This window comes from Cebus imitator, unplaced genomic scaffold, assembly GCF_001604975.1.
Source record: "Cebus imitator isolate Cc_AM_T3 unplaced genomic scaffold, Cebus_imitator-1.0 Scaffold21, whole genome shotgun sequence".
In the NCBI taxonomy this organism is placed as follows: Eukaryota; Metazoa; Chordata; class Mammalia; order Primates; family Cebidae; genus Cebus; species Cebus imitator.
The window spans coordinates 9115982-9131297 of NW_016107336.1; the positions used below are offsets into that span (position 1 = coordinate 9115982).

General features: G+C 40.2%; 1 protein-coding gene across 3 annotated transcripts in view; it reads right to left on the reverse strand.

Moving 5' to 3' along the window:
* UBP1 (upstream binding protein 1) overlaps positions 1-15316 on the reverse strand; it is a 50538-nt gene that overhangs the window by 20744 nt on the left and 14478 nt on the right. For 2 of the 3 annotated variants that reach the window (XR_005198938.1, XM_017521706.1), the window contains exons 2-8: positions 14938-15089; positions 6159-6235; positions 4494-4599; positions 3522-3628; positions 1087-1239; positions 884-994; positions 334-441 (exon numbers count right to left, since the gene is read on the reverse strand). Coding sequence is in view for 2 of the 3 variants with exons in the window: in XM_017521706.1 (XP_017377195.1) it covers positions 334-441; positions 884-994; positions 1087-1239; positions 3522-3628; positions 4494-4599; positions 6159-6235; positions 14938-15089 (814 nt within the window). In the remaining variant the exon portion in view is untranslated. The remainder of the gene's footprint in view (positions 1-333; positions 442-883; positions 995-1086; positions 1240-3521; positions 3629-4493; positions 4600-6158; positions 6236-14937; positions 15090-15316) is intronic. The other variant, XM_017521707.2, reaches the window with a different exon arrangement.

Below are 15316 nucleotides of genomic sequence, written 5' to 3' on the forward strand. Positions count from 1 at the left end.
CTTGAAGGAGGTATGTGTGTGAAGGAGAGAGGAAGGGAAGGAGGAAGGGAAGGAGTCAGGGAGGGAATGCATATCTCTCTGAGTGTCTCTTTTTTTCCCTCCAAAACCACCCAATATGGTCAACATTGTTTTTGCTTTGTTTTAAAGTGTTAGATTTAGGAAATTTTCCTCAGTGAGGAACAAACAGAAGCAGGAAGTCTAAACAAAAGCAAATTAAATCAAGACATGGACATCGAAAACAATTTTGGCTTTACTTTGCGGTAGAAGTTGGTCCTATATCTAACACTGCACAAGGTTTCTTGCACAATGAAAAGAGAAGCAGAAGTCCCTTACACTGCCTCGCTTTGCCAGAGAATCACCGTAGTCTGCTGGCAAAGTCCGCTTGCTGGACTTTTTCTGCTCATGTTCAACTGCATCTTCAATTATAGGCTCAAGCCTCATCTGGACAAACACCAAAGATTGGGATCAATGTCTTTTCATTATACAAAGAAAGATCTAATACCCTGTTTCATGTCTCTGCAGTCCAATTAAACAAATGCATGACTAAGAGGAGTCAAAATTAAAGAAAATGCAAAACCCCAGCAGTGATAAAAATTGGACATTCTAGGCCCCAACTTAAGTCTCTTGCCAACTGCAAAGTTTTTAAGGTCTGTTTCAAAGACCTCATTGGGATTTCAGCATCTTCATTTAAGATCCCACCCAGGAAACAGTCTATCAAATCCCCAAATTTAAGTATTTTCCCCACAAATTTCACAGAGAATATCATGTCAAACTGCCACCCCATCTTCCCCAACCCTTTTGTAACAAAACGCATCTTAGAAATAGACTAATATGCAAACCTTTGCTTCTCTTCCAAAACCAAATGCTTTATGTATTACATTACCTCTGTGAGGATAGTGGTATCATAAGACGGCTGATACTTTTCTTTTTCATGAGCTGTTCTCTTTTCCATCTTCTCTCTGTCAGTTTTTTGTTTCCTGTCTGCACCTTTAGGCTTAAAAACAAATGATATTATGTCATCCAGCAGGCTGTAGACACACAGCTTTACAGGCCTTAATTACTGAAAACCCGGGTTCCCTCTCTTACCTTAAAAACTTTTATTTGGCAGCTAGCTGAGTGTAGATGATCTGTGTATTCCCCATTTTCATTCTGCTTAAAGGTGTCAACCTGGATCCTAAAGGGCACTCCCTTTTCACCTCCGTGCTTCCGTGGAGTAAATTCTGTGCTGATGCAGTGCACCTATAAAACGATTCAAGCTGAAATGGATTCAAAGACCTTCCACTGATTATTTTTTGATTTTGTTCCCTCTTGGGTGACCTGCCACCACTATATATTAAATTCAAGATCCTTTAAAATGAACTCATCACACATATTACCCAAATCATCTACTATGACCTTCTCTAATTGTTTTTAAGATATGGCTTCCCTTTCACATATCCAACTGAGCCTTTCTGAGCTCCTGCCCAACACAATGCCTCTCATTTAATGCAGGACTTGCTTCAATCTGGGATACAACACTACAGTAGCTTCCCATGTATACTGCCTACCTCCACCTCGGACTGCCTGCTAATCTAAGACCCAGGGTCGTAAGCCCTGTTCAATCCACAGCAATCTTCATCTCATTATTTAGAGATGTTTGTTTGCCCTCTACTGCTGTTGTTTGCCCTCTACTGCCATTATCCCTGCTCTACCCAGCCAACCATCTTACTGCCATTCCTACAGACACCAATTTGTGATACTTTGCCTGGGGAAATTTCACAGTCCAGAAAGCCTACTACTCATCCTATCTGTATCCACCTAAAATCTATGGTTAACTCTTCAAAGTCCATTCAGGATGCAGAGGGCAATACTCATTTCTACCACTTCTGCCCTATCTCCTAAAACCCACCCTGGATGACAGCCTTAGGGTTTCACAAAGAGTTACTCGTAAGACTTTGGTTATTTCTGACTGCTACACATTCCCTCTTCTAATGATTATTAAAACTGATCTCTGCAATATAACAACACAACCTGAGATGTAAAGCCAGATCTTGTATCACTTTGATTTACTACATAACTAGTTGCCTTATAGACAAAAACCAACAGTATGAGTTTATATCAATATTCAGCTGATATAAACCATGCCTCTAGTGATTATTAATTGATGGAGCATAATACTTGGTAGAACACCAAAATGCAAAATACAAATTATTATTATTATTATTATTTTTTTTTTTTTTTGAGACGGAGTTTCACTCATGTTACCCAGGCTGGAGTGCAATGGCGCGATCTCGGCTCACCCGCCTCCTGGGTTCAGGCAATTCTCCTGCCCAGCCTCCTGAGTAGCTGGGATTACAGGCACGCACCACCATGCGCAGCTAATTTTTTGTAGTTTTAGTAGAGACGGGGTTTCACCATGTTGACCAGGATGGTCTCGATCTCTTGACCTCGTGATCCACCCGCCTCGGCCTCCCAAAGTGCTGGGATTACAGGCTTGAGCCACCGCGCCCAGCCTACAAATTATTTTTTACAGTTCATGCAAAGCATAGCTGATGTAGGCTGTTCAGCAAGTAAGTGGTTTTCCTCTTACCTGGTAATTTAAATTCTACCACATACAAATTTGAACATACTGGGTATTAGAATTACTATTTTTGTTAACATACAATAATGATATTATCATTACTTTTTAAAAATCATCTCTTAAAGACATGTTTATGGATGAAATGGTATGTCTGAAACTTGCTTTAATGTACTCCAGTAGGCCGGGCATGGTGGCTCACACCTGTAATCCCAGCACTTTAGGAGGACAAGGCAGGCAGATCACTTGAGGTCAGGAGTTCAAGACCAGCCTGACTAACATGGTAAAACCCCTGTCTCTACTAAAAATACAAAAATTAACTGGGCATTGTGGTGCACACCTGTAATCCCAGCTACTCGGAGGCTGAGGGATGAGAATTGCTTGAACCTGGGAGGCGGAAGCTGCAGTAAGCGGAGGTCATGCCACTGCACTCCAGCCCAGGTGACAGAACGAAACTCATCTCAAAAAGAAAAAGTACTCCAACAATAACTAAAAGAAGAAGGAAACAGCTAAAAACTGCTAAAGCCAGGTGATGGTTACATGGACAATTAATCGTCATTATTATTCTATTTGTGGAAGTTTGAATTTTTCAGTATTAGAATGTTTTTAAAATAACACTACAGGGAATTTTAAAACTTCAATCTTTTTTCAATCATATCCTTTTGAATGGCAGCTTTTGTTCAAGAGAAATACACCTCATGAAAAATAGTCATTTTTATTAGTGGGACTACTAGTGGTAAAAATAACATTTGAATAATGCTTTACATATCATAGAATGTCTTCACATATGTCAGTCTATAATAGGATGAACTTACTAGATTAAACCTAACTATGTATATAGACAGACACCACAACACAGTTTACAGATAAGCATTTAAGGGAAATGATACCAGGTCAAAAATTCGATCCTGCCATGACCTACATAACTAGGTTAGCATGCTTTTAATAATGTAAAAATCCAAACCTGAATGAAAGCAGAGGTGCGTTTTGCTGGGTCCCACAGAAATTCAACCGCATTTAACTGGCTTGGATTTGTCCTTGTGTCAATTATTCCCACAGACATTGGAATATCTATGTTTTAAAAAGAAGTTACATAAAAACTCATACACTTTAAATAACTTAAAAACTTACAACTTTACTATGTTATGTTCTAATGAAACAATTGTAACTACTTTGAACTTTGTCCTTCAATGGCCTCCATAATCAACTTCAATATCAAAACCCACCGAAATGAGTATCATAGTTTCTCCTACCATGGTTTATATTTCATGTTATTAAGAATATGATAAAACCAGGCACGGGGGCTCACACCTGTAATCCCAGCACTTTGGGAGGCCAAGGCAGGCGGATCACCTGAGGTCAGGAGTTTGAGACCCACTTGGACAACATGCTGAAACCCCGCCTCTACTAAAAATACAAAAATTAGCTGGACGCAGTGGTGCATGCCTATAATCCCAGCTACTCGGAAGGCTGAGGCACGAGCATCGCTTGAACCTGGGAGGTGGAGGTTGCAGTGAGCCGACTGCGCCACTACACTCCAGCCTGGGCAACAGAGTGAGATTCCTTCTCAAAAAAAGAATATGATCGATGGTACCAGTTGAGAATTAAATGGTTTCGAAATCATAAAATTCCGGGTTCGTGTTAGTTTAGCACCAAAAAGTTACTTGACTTTTTAACTAGAAAACAACTTTCTCGGTTCTTTATAATACAAGGATGGGGAAAAAAAGAAAAAGAAAAAATATATACTTACATACATGCGTGTGTGTGTGTGTGTGTGTGTGTGTGTGTGTGTGTGTGTGTACAAAAACAACTCCCAAGGCACAAGATCCTAAAACTTTCCCCACACAAGTAATAACACATGATGCCAACACAACACATTACTGGGCTTGGCTAAACAATATCCTCATCTCCATGGTCTTCTGATCACCACCTGTACCTAAATCAAGAAGTCTGTCTCCTGGGCGATTCCACTTCCATCCTTCAAGTTGCTGATGCTCTGTGTATTGTAGCCGTCTGTCATGGAATACAACCCTTATGATGCTCTGTAGAATAAGTGGGGGAAAAGAGTATTTTTAAACTGCTCCAGCTGAAATGCAGAAGCATTTCCACTATTTATGTGCTAACCTGTAGCAGTAGAGCATATACAAGCAGATTCTGTTTTAAACATTCCGTAAGTGAACTCTTCTGCCCTCAAATACCTAGATTACTGTACAATTATTTGGTGCAAAGAGTTATAACTTAAAAATTAAAATCATAAATGACTACTTAGGTATTGATTTTATAAAGTAACTTGTTACTGCAATTCAGCAATCTTGCCCCAAAAATCAATGAGTGAAATTTCTATTCCTATAAAGAAAATGCCAAATGCATACAAGAGTTATTAAAAATGAAAAAACAGACCGAGAAACCCAGGCACAATGGTAAAACTTTATTAATTTAAAATAGTAGTTAACTACTGAGTTTTTAAGAAAAGAACTGGCACACACAAAAATCCAAAACACTGCCTGCTCCCTTGAAAAAGAGAACTTATATATGCAAAATTCATTCTCAACTATTTAATCTGCAAGTAAGATTATCTGAAGTATCTGAGGGGGAAAAATAATCACAGGTAAATTTGATCCAAGCACTCATTTCACTCTATTCTACAACTTCTAGACAAATTATCTGCTCTCCACCCCTGCCTACTTCACTTCCTACAGGTTTGGAGTACCAAATACTGTCTCATTCCAGGAACGGTATAACAAGTCATCAAAATGCATTCAGATAGGCCAGGCACAGTGACTCATGCCTATAATCCCAGCACTTGGGGAGGCTGAGGTAGGTGGATCACTTGAGGTCAGGAGTTCAAGACCAACCTGGCAAACATGGTAAAATCCCGTCTCTACTAAAAACACAAAAATTAGCTGGGCATGGTGGCATATGCCTGTAATCCCAGTTGAGGCAGGAGAATCACTTGAACCTGGGAGGCGGAAGTTGCAGTGAGCAAGATCACGCCACTGTACTCCAGCCTAGGTGAGAGAGCAAGACTTCATCTAAAAAAAAAATACATTCAGATATCAGACTTGTACTAATGCTTCTGAAACATTTATAAATAACTTTCTGAGACTATGATACAGTTAATATTTTCATTGAGTCTCTGCTGGCTTGAACAGGAAATTATTTGTTAACAATATATAAAAATATGACTTTAGTACCCTGCTTCCCCCACCCCTCAAATACTATCCATAGCTGATAAGTATGTTGAAGGGGCAGTCAATTAAAAGTAGAATATTTTTCTTTGAAACAGTTTTAAAAAGAGGCTAATGTGAGAGAAATTTGTAGGACTCATATTATCTTTTACTTTTAGAGAGGCTTATAGTTTTTTGTTGTGGTGGTAAGTTTTTTACCCCATAACTGCAACTAACTTTTCTACTGCTCCTTGATTTCCAACGTCTGTCACAATTATTCTACCTGATAACTGCCATAATTCCCACTTTACAGGTGAATAAACAAAATATAGCTCAAAAAGTTAAAAAGTTTTAATACAACAATTTTTGAAGTGAAATTAATTTTTTTAAAACAAATACAGTATCTGTTGGGAATTAAAATGGATTGTCCTTACCTTTACTAATTTTCCACTGATCTCAGGCATATCACCCATTTTCCGATTATCTAGCATCCGAATTTCGTAAGACTGACCTATTCAAAGAAATTGTGTATAAAAAATGATCCATATAAAGAACATCACTTTGCTTAACATAATTCATAATGCATCTTTCTCAGAACATACATTACACAATGATATTTGTTAATTTGCTAAAGAAGCAAATTCAGGTTGATCGTTCTCTTCCCTGAAAATCACACCAACCTTCTGTTTTTACATTATTACAGAAGACAAGAGTTTCTCTGTCAATTTATCTTCATCTGCCATTCTCTTACACTAAATTTTTATGCCTGCATTATCTAAGACTAATTTTTCTAACAGCTTTTCTGAGATACAGTTTACATACCATAAAATTCGTATTTTAAAAAAGTGTGTAATTCATTAGTTTTCAGTATAGTCAGTTTCCATTGCAACCATCACCACTACCACTATCCTAAGAAGAAACCTATAAACATCAGTAGTCACTTTCCATCCCCCTTCTACACCTGCCAATTGGTAGCAATCACTATCTACTTTCCATCTCTACGGATTTGCCCATCTGCATACTTTTATAAATAGAATTACACAATATGTGGGTATTTACGCCTCACTTTTAAAACTTAGCATAACGTTTTCAAGGTTCATCCATACGTAGTATGTACCAGTCCTTTTCACTACCAAATACTACTTATTCCTCTTTATTGCCTAATACTATTCCACTGTGTGAAGAACATACCAAATTTTGTTTATCCATTCATCAGTTGATGGATATTTGGGTTGTTTCCACTTACAGTGTTCATTAGAAAACACAGATATTCACATATCAATCTAGATAATTGGGAAACTGCTGCTGTAAGAAAATTAATAATGTACTCCAAATCCACAAAAATAATTTCTGGATTATCTGTTATTAAATAACAAAAATGATAGTATAATTTGGCATGCAGAAAATCAGTAAAAATTAAAGAATGCTTATAATATCACACAAAGTTGAGAATCTTTGTTACTACCAGTATCTCATTCATACTCCCATGGGGCTTACAGAAAAATATACAAAGAATTCTAGATGACAGAATCAAAATTCAACAAAGGGTTATCAAAATGCAACTACATCACTCCAAGGCTGGTGACGGAAAACAACATATATATAGTCTGTTACAAAGAAATATTGCTTACATTCATCCAACAGACAGAGAAACACTAAAAACACCTTTATGGCAGGAGACATTTTTAAAAAATTAAAGTAAGACATAGATTGGAAGAAGATATATGCAGTATATTTAACAATGGATCTAAATTCTGAAAACAGTAAGAAATAATTTTCAAAATAAAGAATATAAATTTTTTTTAAAAAATACACCATTTAGGCCAGGCACAGTGGCTCACACCTGTAATTCCAGCACTTTGTGAGGCCGAGGCGGGCGGATCACAAGGTCAAGAGATCAAGACCATCATGGCCAACTTGGTGAAACCCCATCTCTATTAAAAATACAAAAAAATTAGCTGGGCATGGTGGCACGCGCCTGTAGTCCCAGCTACTCGGGAGGCTGAGGCAGGAGAATTGCTTGGAACCCGGGAGGTGGAGGTTGCAGTGAGCCGAGGTCACGCCACTGCACTCCACCCCGGCGCCTGATGATGGAGTGAGACTCTGCCTCAAAAAAAAAAAAAAAATACACCATTTATATTTAAAATTACACTCAACTTCACAAGAATTTAGGAAATAAAAATTGACAAAAGGGTTATGCTGATTAGCAGATCAATAAGAAATATTTACTTATTACTATTTTTTTTTGACATGGAGTCTCGCTGTGTTGCTCACTGCAACCTTCACCTCCCAGGTTCAAGCAATTCTCCCTACCTCAGACTCCCGAGCAGCTAGGATTACAGGTGTCCACCACCATGCCCGGCTCATTTTTGTATTATTTTTTAGTAGAGACAGGGTTTCACCATGTTGGCCAGGCAGGACTTGAACTCCTTACCTCAGGTGATCCACCTGCCTTGGCCTCTCAAAGTGCTGGGATTACAGGCGTGAGCCACTGCACCCGGCCATAAGAAGTATTTAATTAAAAATTGAGTGGGCAAGTATGGGGGAGAAATAACCTTGAATAATGTACAGAATATAAACTAAAAGGCAATCTGGCTGCACCTGTCAACAAATTACTATACCCTTTGACTCAGAGATTCTGATTGGTCAAGACAAATTAATGTGAAACAGGGAATATCTGCAAGTGGCATTACACACAAAGGGCTAATCTCCCCAATACATAAAGAGCTCCTATAAAATTGCTAACAAATGTCCAGTATCTCTAGAGAGGAAGAGAGGAAAATAAATGAGCAAAACAAATGAACATGTGAGTTCACAAAAGAAGGAAATGCCAACGGTTCTTAAACACATTAAAAAACACTCAACTTCCATTAGAGAAATGCAAATTAAACCACACTGAAATCCTTTTTCGCCTATCAGATCAGCATAAATCCCTCAGTTTTCTGCTGTATTAGATATAAAGTGTAACAGAAAGAAGAGTTGAGGATTACTCCTGATTTTTGGTCAAAGAATTAAAGAAGAGTTGCCATTTCCTGACCTCAAAGACAGCCGGAAGCAGAAAAATCAAGAGTTGGCTGGGTGCCATAACTCACACCTGTAATCCTAGCACTCTGGGAGGCCAGGGTGGGCAGATCACTTGAGGTCAGGAGTTTCAAACCTTCCTGGTCAATACGGTGAAACCCTGTCTCTACTAAAAATACAAAAAAATTAGCCAGGCATGGTGGTGGGCACCTGTAATCCCAGCTACTCGGGAGGCTGCCGCAGGAGAATCACTTGAACCTAGGAGGCAGAGGTTGCAGTGAGCCGAGATCGTATCACTGCCCTCCAGCCTGGGTGACAGAGCAAGATTCCATCTCAAAAAAAAAAAAAAAAAAAATCAAGAGTTAACTGAATATATTAAGTCTGACTGAGATACTTATAGGATATCCAAGTTAATAATCAAGCTGATTTATAAATCTAGAGCTACAAGAAAGAGTATGGTTGGAGATATAATGAAGGGCTCTTCAGGGTACAGTTGTTAGATAAACCCATTTAAAGACAGGATCACCTAAGCAGTGAGTGTAAAGAGAAAAGGGCCAAAGCAGTCTCCTGACATGATGAGAGTAATCCAGAGGAAAGCAATCAGAGAGGTGGGAGGTGGACAAATTGCACAGGGTCCTGGAAACCCTTCCTTTCATCTGGCTACCAAGGAAGGGAAGAAAATTTGTCTCACTGGGATTTTCTTCTCATTCTCAGAATTGAAAGAAATCAGGAAGAAATCTCAATGTTTCTGTCTTCTTTTGTGCTATTTTTCGTGGCCAATCTAAGGAGGAAACATCTGTACTCTGAAGAGCCCTTCCATCTATTTCCACACATAGTTCCATCTATTTCCACACATAGATCACAAGACTTATTGCTTCTTTCTTAAAGCACTCTAAATTTTTATTCTTCTAAAATCAAAGTGGGTTTTTAGAAAAGACTCTTCTAATAAATTAACTTTAAAAAGAAAAGTCTTGCCAGGCACGGTGGCTCACACCTGTAATCCCAGCACTTTGGGAGGCGGAGGCACACAGATCACCTGAGGTCAGGAGTTCGAGACCAGCCCGACTAACAGGAAGAAACTCCGTCTCTACTAAAAATACAAAATTAGGCCAGGTGCAGTGGCTCACACTTGTAATCCCAGCACTTTGGGAGGCCAAGGCAGGCAGATCACAAGGTCAAGAGTTCGACACCAGCCTGGCCAACACAATGAAACGCTATCTCTACTAATAATGCAAAAATTAGTTGGGTGTGGTGGTGAATGCCTGTAATCCCAGCTACTTGGAAGGCTGAGGCAAGAGAATCACTTGAGCTGGGAGGCGGAGGTTGCAGTGAGCCAAGATCATGCCACTGTACACCAGCCTGGGAAACACAGCTAGACTCCATCTCAAAAACACAAAACAAAGCAAAACAAAATACTAGCCTGGTGTGGTGGTGCATGCCTGTAATCCCAGCTACTGGGGAGACTGAGGCAGGAGAATTGCTTGAACCCAAGGGGGAGAGGTTGCAGTGAGCCAAGTTTGTGCCATTGCACTCCAGCCTGGGCAACAAGAGCAAAACTTCATCTCAAAAAAAAAAAAAAGAAAGAAAGAAAAGGCTCTGTAACATTTGTAATGCTTCAAGTGGTTTCCCTATTGGAAACTATTATATTCTCTTGTTTTTTCCTGCCTCAGCCTCCTGAGTAGCTTACAGGCACGCACCACCACACTCAGCTAATCTTGTATTTTTAGTTACTCGGGAGGCTGAAGCGGGAGAATCGCTGGAACCCGAGAGGGAGAGGTTGCAGTGAGCCGAGATTGCGCCACTGCATTCCAGCCTGGCGACAGAGCGAGGCTCCATCTAAAATTAAAAAAAAAACAAACAAAACAAAGAAATAGGCACATTTTTTTTCGGTTTTGTTTTTTAATCTTAGATAGAGTCTAAAAAAACCCCACCTTATTTACTTATTTTAAAGTGATTTATTTATTTAAGAGAGAGATAAACAGGAGGAGAGAGAAAGAATCTGCTAACTCTCACAATGAATGACAGAATCCAGAAAGACAGAACCCAGGAGAGGAAAGCAGCTTCCACACTGAGTGGAAGGGAACAGAGAGAGAGATGGAGGTTAGGAGGGGAACACAGGCTTCCACGAAGGGAGTGTTCATGGAAGGGGACTCGAGAGAGAAAATCCCGGAGCGACAAAGATGGCTTCCACAAAGGAAATGTTCGTGGAAGGGGATCCAAGCATGGAGTCCCAACCCACCTTATTTCTAAACTCCTATTCTTTTTTTTTTTTTCCCCCCTGACACGGAGTTTCGCTCTTGTTACCCAGGCTGGAGTGCAATGGCGCGATCTCGGCTCACCGCAACCTCCGCCTCCTGGGTTCAGGCAATTCTCCTGCCTCAGCCTCCTGAGTAGCTGGGATTACAGGCACGCACCACCATGCCCAGCTAATTTTTTTTTGTATTTTTAGTAGAGACGGGGTTTCACCATGTTGACCAGGATGGTCTCGATCTCTTGACCTCGTGATCCACCCGCCTCGGCCTCCCACAGTGCTGGGATTACAGGCGTGAGCCACCGCGCCCGGCAACTCCTATTCTTATCATAAAACCTTAGTAACAAGAACTGAAACTAATCAGAAGGAAATCTATTATGAAAAATGAAACTAAACAAAAAAAAATTTCTGAAACATTTAATGGAATTCTTAATCCAATAAACATGCTGTTTCTAGGGCCTAAGATCTGAATTTTAATTAACATTCTTTTTATTTTTTTTTATTTTTATTTTTTTTTGAGAGTGTCTCAGTCTATTGCCCAGGTGGGAGTATAGTGGTGCAATCTCGGCTCATTGCGACCTACATCTCCCAGACTCAAGAGATTCTCATGTCTCACCCTCCCAAGCAGCTGGGATTACAGGTGTGTGCCACCATACTTGGCTAATTTTTGTATTTTTAGTAGAGACGGGGTTTCACCATGTTGGCCAGGCTGGTATCGAACTCCCAACCTCAGATGATCTGCCGGCTTTGGCCTGCCAAAGTGCTGGGATTACAGGTGTGTTAATTAACATTCTTAGCAGAGTATTCTCCAAGTAGAATTCAGCCTCCAAATGAAAATGTATTTGGGAGTAACTAGGAGAAACTCTTTTCATTTGAAGAGTTAGGGGCTGATCTAGCAGCAGCAATGCAGGCAATCTGGAGTCCGAAAGGAGGTAAGATCAAAAGTCTCACTCATTATCAGGAGGTGTGCTCAGCCCCTAGTTGTTAAGACAAAAGGCATCCTATTCCAGCCAGATCCCTGCCCAAAGGGAGAGCCAGCTACGAATTCTCCACCCATTGGTTGCTCCATGTTGGGACTACAGTTTTTACTCCACAGTAAAGTCAGGGACTTAATTCCTCTTCTTATTCAGGAGTAACCAAGCAAACACAAGTACAAGTTGCTTTTACTCAGGGGTGGGTGGGGGGGACCGAGTTTTGCTCCTGTCACCCAGGCTGGAGTACAGTGGTACGATCTAGGCTCACTGCAACCTCCACCTCCCAGGTTCAAGAGATTCTCCTGCCTCAGCTTTCCAAGTAGCTGGAACTACAGGCGTGCACCACCACGCTTGGCTAATTTTCTATTTTTAGTAGAGACTGGGTTTCTCCATTTTGGCCAGGCTGGTCTTGAACTCCTAACCTCAGGTGATCTGTCCACCTCGGCCTCCCAAAGTGCTGGAATTACAGGCATAAGCCACCGCACCCAGACTTAAACACAAATACAGTTTTTAAACTTGGTCCCTCTGTGGTTCAAAAATAATACAAAAAATGACACAAGACTTTAATACAACTAGAAAAACTTGCTCTAACTTCTACTGACAAAGTGAAGACTACACAGAATTTTATTTTTACTATTCTTTACAGCATTACATAGTGACAAATATTTTTCATCAAGAATGACCATTTCAGCTGGGCGTCACGCCTGTAATGACCATCATACCTGTAATCCCAGCACTCTGAGAAGCCATGGTGGGTGGATCACTTGAAACCAGGAGTTTGAGACCAGCCTGACCACCATGGTGAAACCCCATCTCTACTAAGAATACAAAAATTAGCCACGCATGGTGGCTTGTGCATAGTCCTAGCTACTCTGGAGGCTGAGGCAGGAGAATCGCTGGAGGCTGAGGCAGGAGAATCACTAGAGCCTGGGTAGCGGAGGTTGCAGTGAGCCAAGATTGCATCGTTGCACTCCAGGCTAGGAGACAGACTGAGATACTATCTCAAAAAATAAAATAAAATACAAAAAGAAAAGCAAGTCTAGTAAGCTGAAGATACTTTACTAGGTCTGGGTGTTTGTCTTAATAGTTTAAATTAGTAAGCTTCTATTATTCAGTAGACAAAGAGGTAGGGTGAAAAATACTAAGCAATGTCTCAGTCTGGTCCAATCCTGGTGGCACACACCTGTAGTCTCAGCTACTCAGGGGGCCTGAGGCAAGAGAATCGCTTGAGCCCAGGAGTTCAAAAACAGCCTGGGCAACATAGCGAGATCCTATCTCCAAAAAAAGAAGAAAAGAAAGAAAGAAAGGAAAGGGAAAGAAAGGAGGGAGAGAGGGAGGGAGAAAAAAGGCGAGGCCCAGTGGTTCATGCCTGTAATCCCAGAACTTGGGGAGGCCGAGGCAGGAAGATGGCTTGAGCCCAGGAGTTGGAGACTAGTGTAGGCAATGAATAGTGAGACCCGCCCCCCATCTCTAACAAAATTTTTTTTTAAAAAATTAGCCAGGTATGGTGGCCTGTGCCTATAGTCAGAGCTACTCAGGAGTCTAGGGTGGGAGGATCACTTTAGCTTGGGAGGTCACAGCTGCAATCAGCCATGATTGTGCCACTACACTCAAGTGTGGTTGACAGAGCAAGACCAAAAAGAGGGAAATGGGAGGGAGGGGAAGAGGGAGAGGAGAAAGGAGGGAGAAAGGGGGGAAGAGAAAGGGAGCAGAGAGCGAAAGGAAGGAAGGGGAAGGAAGGAAATATACACATACAGAAAATTTTAAAACTAGTTTAAGAATTTATGGAAAATCTTGGGTTTAAAACTTTTGGTCAAGATGATAAATGCTAGGATTTAATGACAGAAAAATAAACACTACATACTTTTAAGTGAACAAATGTATAATTCTAATTTTTTGAAAGAAAATGTACATACAGGCAAGAAACTGACCAAAAATGTGAGTCAATTTTCAGCATTATCCCTTCACATATTTCCCAGTTTTTCTACAATGAGCATAAAACAGTAAAAATGTTCAAAAAAAATTTTTAAATCAGAATTCAATGTGCTTTCAATATATGTATCCAACAAATTAATCCCTGCATTCCAAGTACTTTTGTTTACAGTGATAAGTCACATCAGCCTGCGCCCAAACTCCAAACAGCAATCTCTCCTCTTTCCAAAGATAAACTCAGCTGGGTGTGGCAGATGGATCACCTGAGGTCAGGAGTTCAAGATCAGCCTAGTCAACATGGTGAAACCCTGTTTACTAAAAATACAAAAAATTAGCTGGGCATGGTGGTGCTTGCCTGAAATCCCAATTACTGGGGAGGTTGAGGCATGAGAATTGCTTTAACCCAGGAGGCGGAGGTTGCAGTGAGCTGAGATTGCGCCACTGCACTCAAGCCTGGGCGATAGAGCAAAATTCAGTATCCAAAAAAAAAAGAGTAAACTCTACCCCCACATCTCTATTCTCCCTCCTTCCCCACCATCCGTTTCATATCACTGAAACGTAACACTCTGACATAAAGTACAAACGATATAGAAGATAAAATTTGATGCTGTTTATTTAGCCACGGACTCCATCCTGGTGCAGCTTAAGTCTATTTTCAGCACATAAGTGCTTCATGTTTAAAATTCAGGTTTCTTGCTAGATGGACTTCTGATTCATTCTCAAGTTCCATATTGAAATCACTGTCCCTAAAAATAACTGACATCCTTTCCTATTTGCTATTCATTTGGATTATGTCTTAAAAATCCTGTAATAAATATTCCTCTTCAGACCCTCTTTAATGCAAACCAGTTTACACAAACTATTACTTCAGCAGCTCACAGTAAAATTCCTACAATTTTCATTAAGTTGTAAAATTTAAGAAAAATATCCTAATTTTTAATTATTACCAATAATAAATATTGGCTACAATGCCAAAATATTTATTTTGTATTTCTGTAAGTTCTTACATGTCAAATGTAACATAGCCACACTAACCTTGGTTCAAGTAAGTAAGTGTTTCATCATGCAGTTTTACTGCTGGCGACGTTGCAGCACACATCACATACTGAAAGGGTGGATGCTCTGTTTCACCATCCAATGGAAGGCTGGAATCTTCCTGCTTGAAAATGGGCAATGCCAAGACATCACTGAAAAGCACAAAACCAACATTGACTTTACTTTGGGTTTGAAATATTTGTCTACAGCCGTTAACACCCAGAATGCACCCAATCTCATGTGAAATATTTAAAGGCATGTAAACATTTAGGTGTAGCTTCTTTTTTAAATTTACGTGGTTCATCTAAAGGATGGCATTAAAAACTCCTATCTCGGGGAGGGAAGTTGGGGAGGACTGTAGGGCAGCTCTGATGAAGTG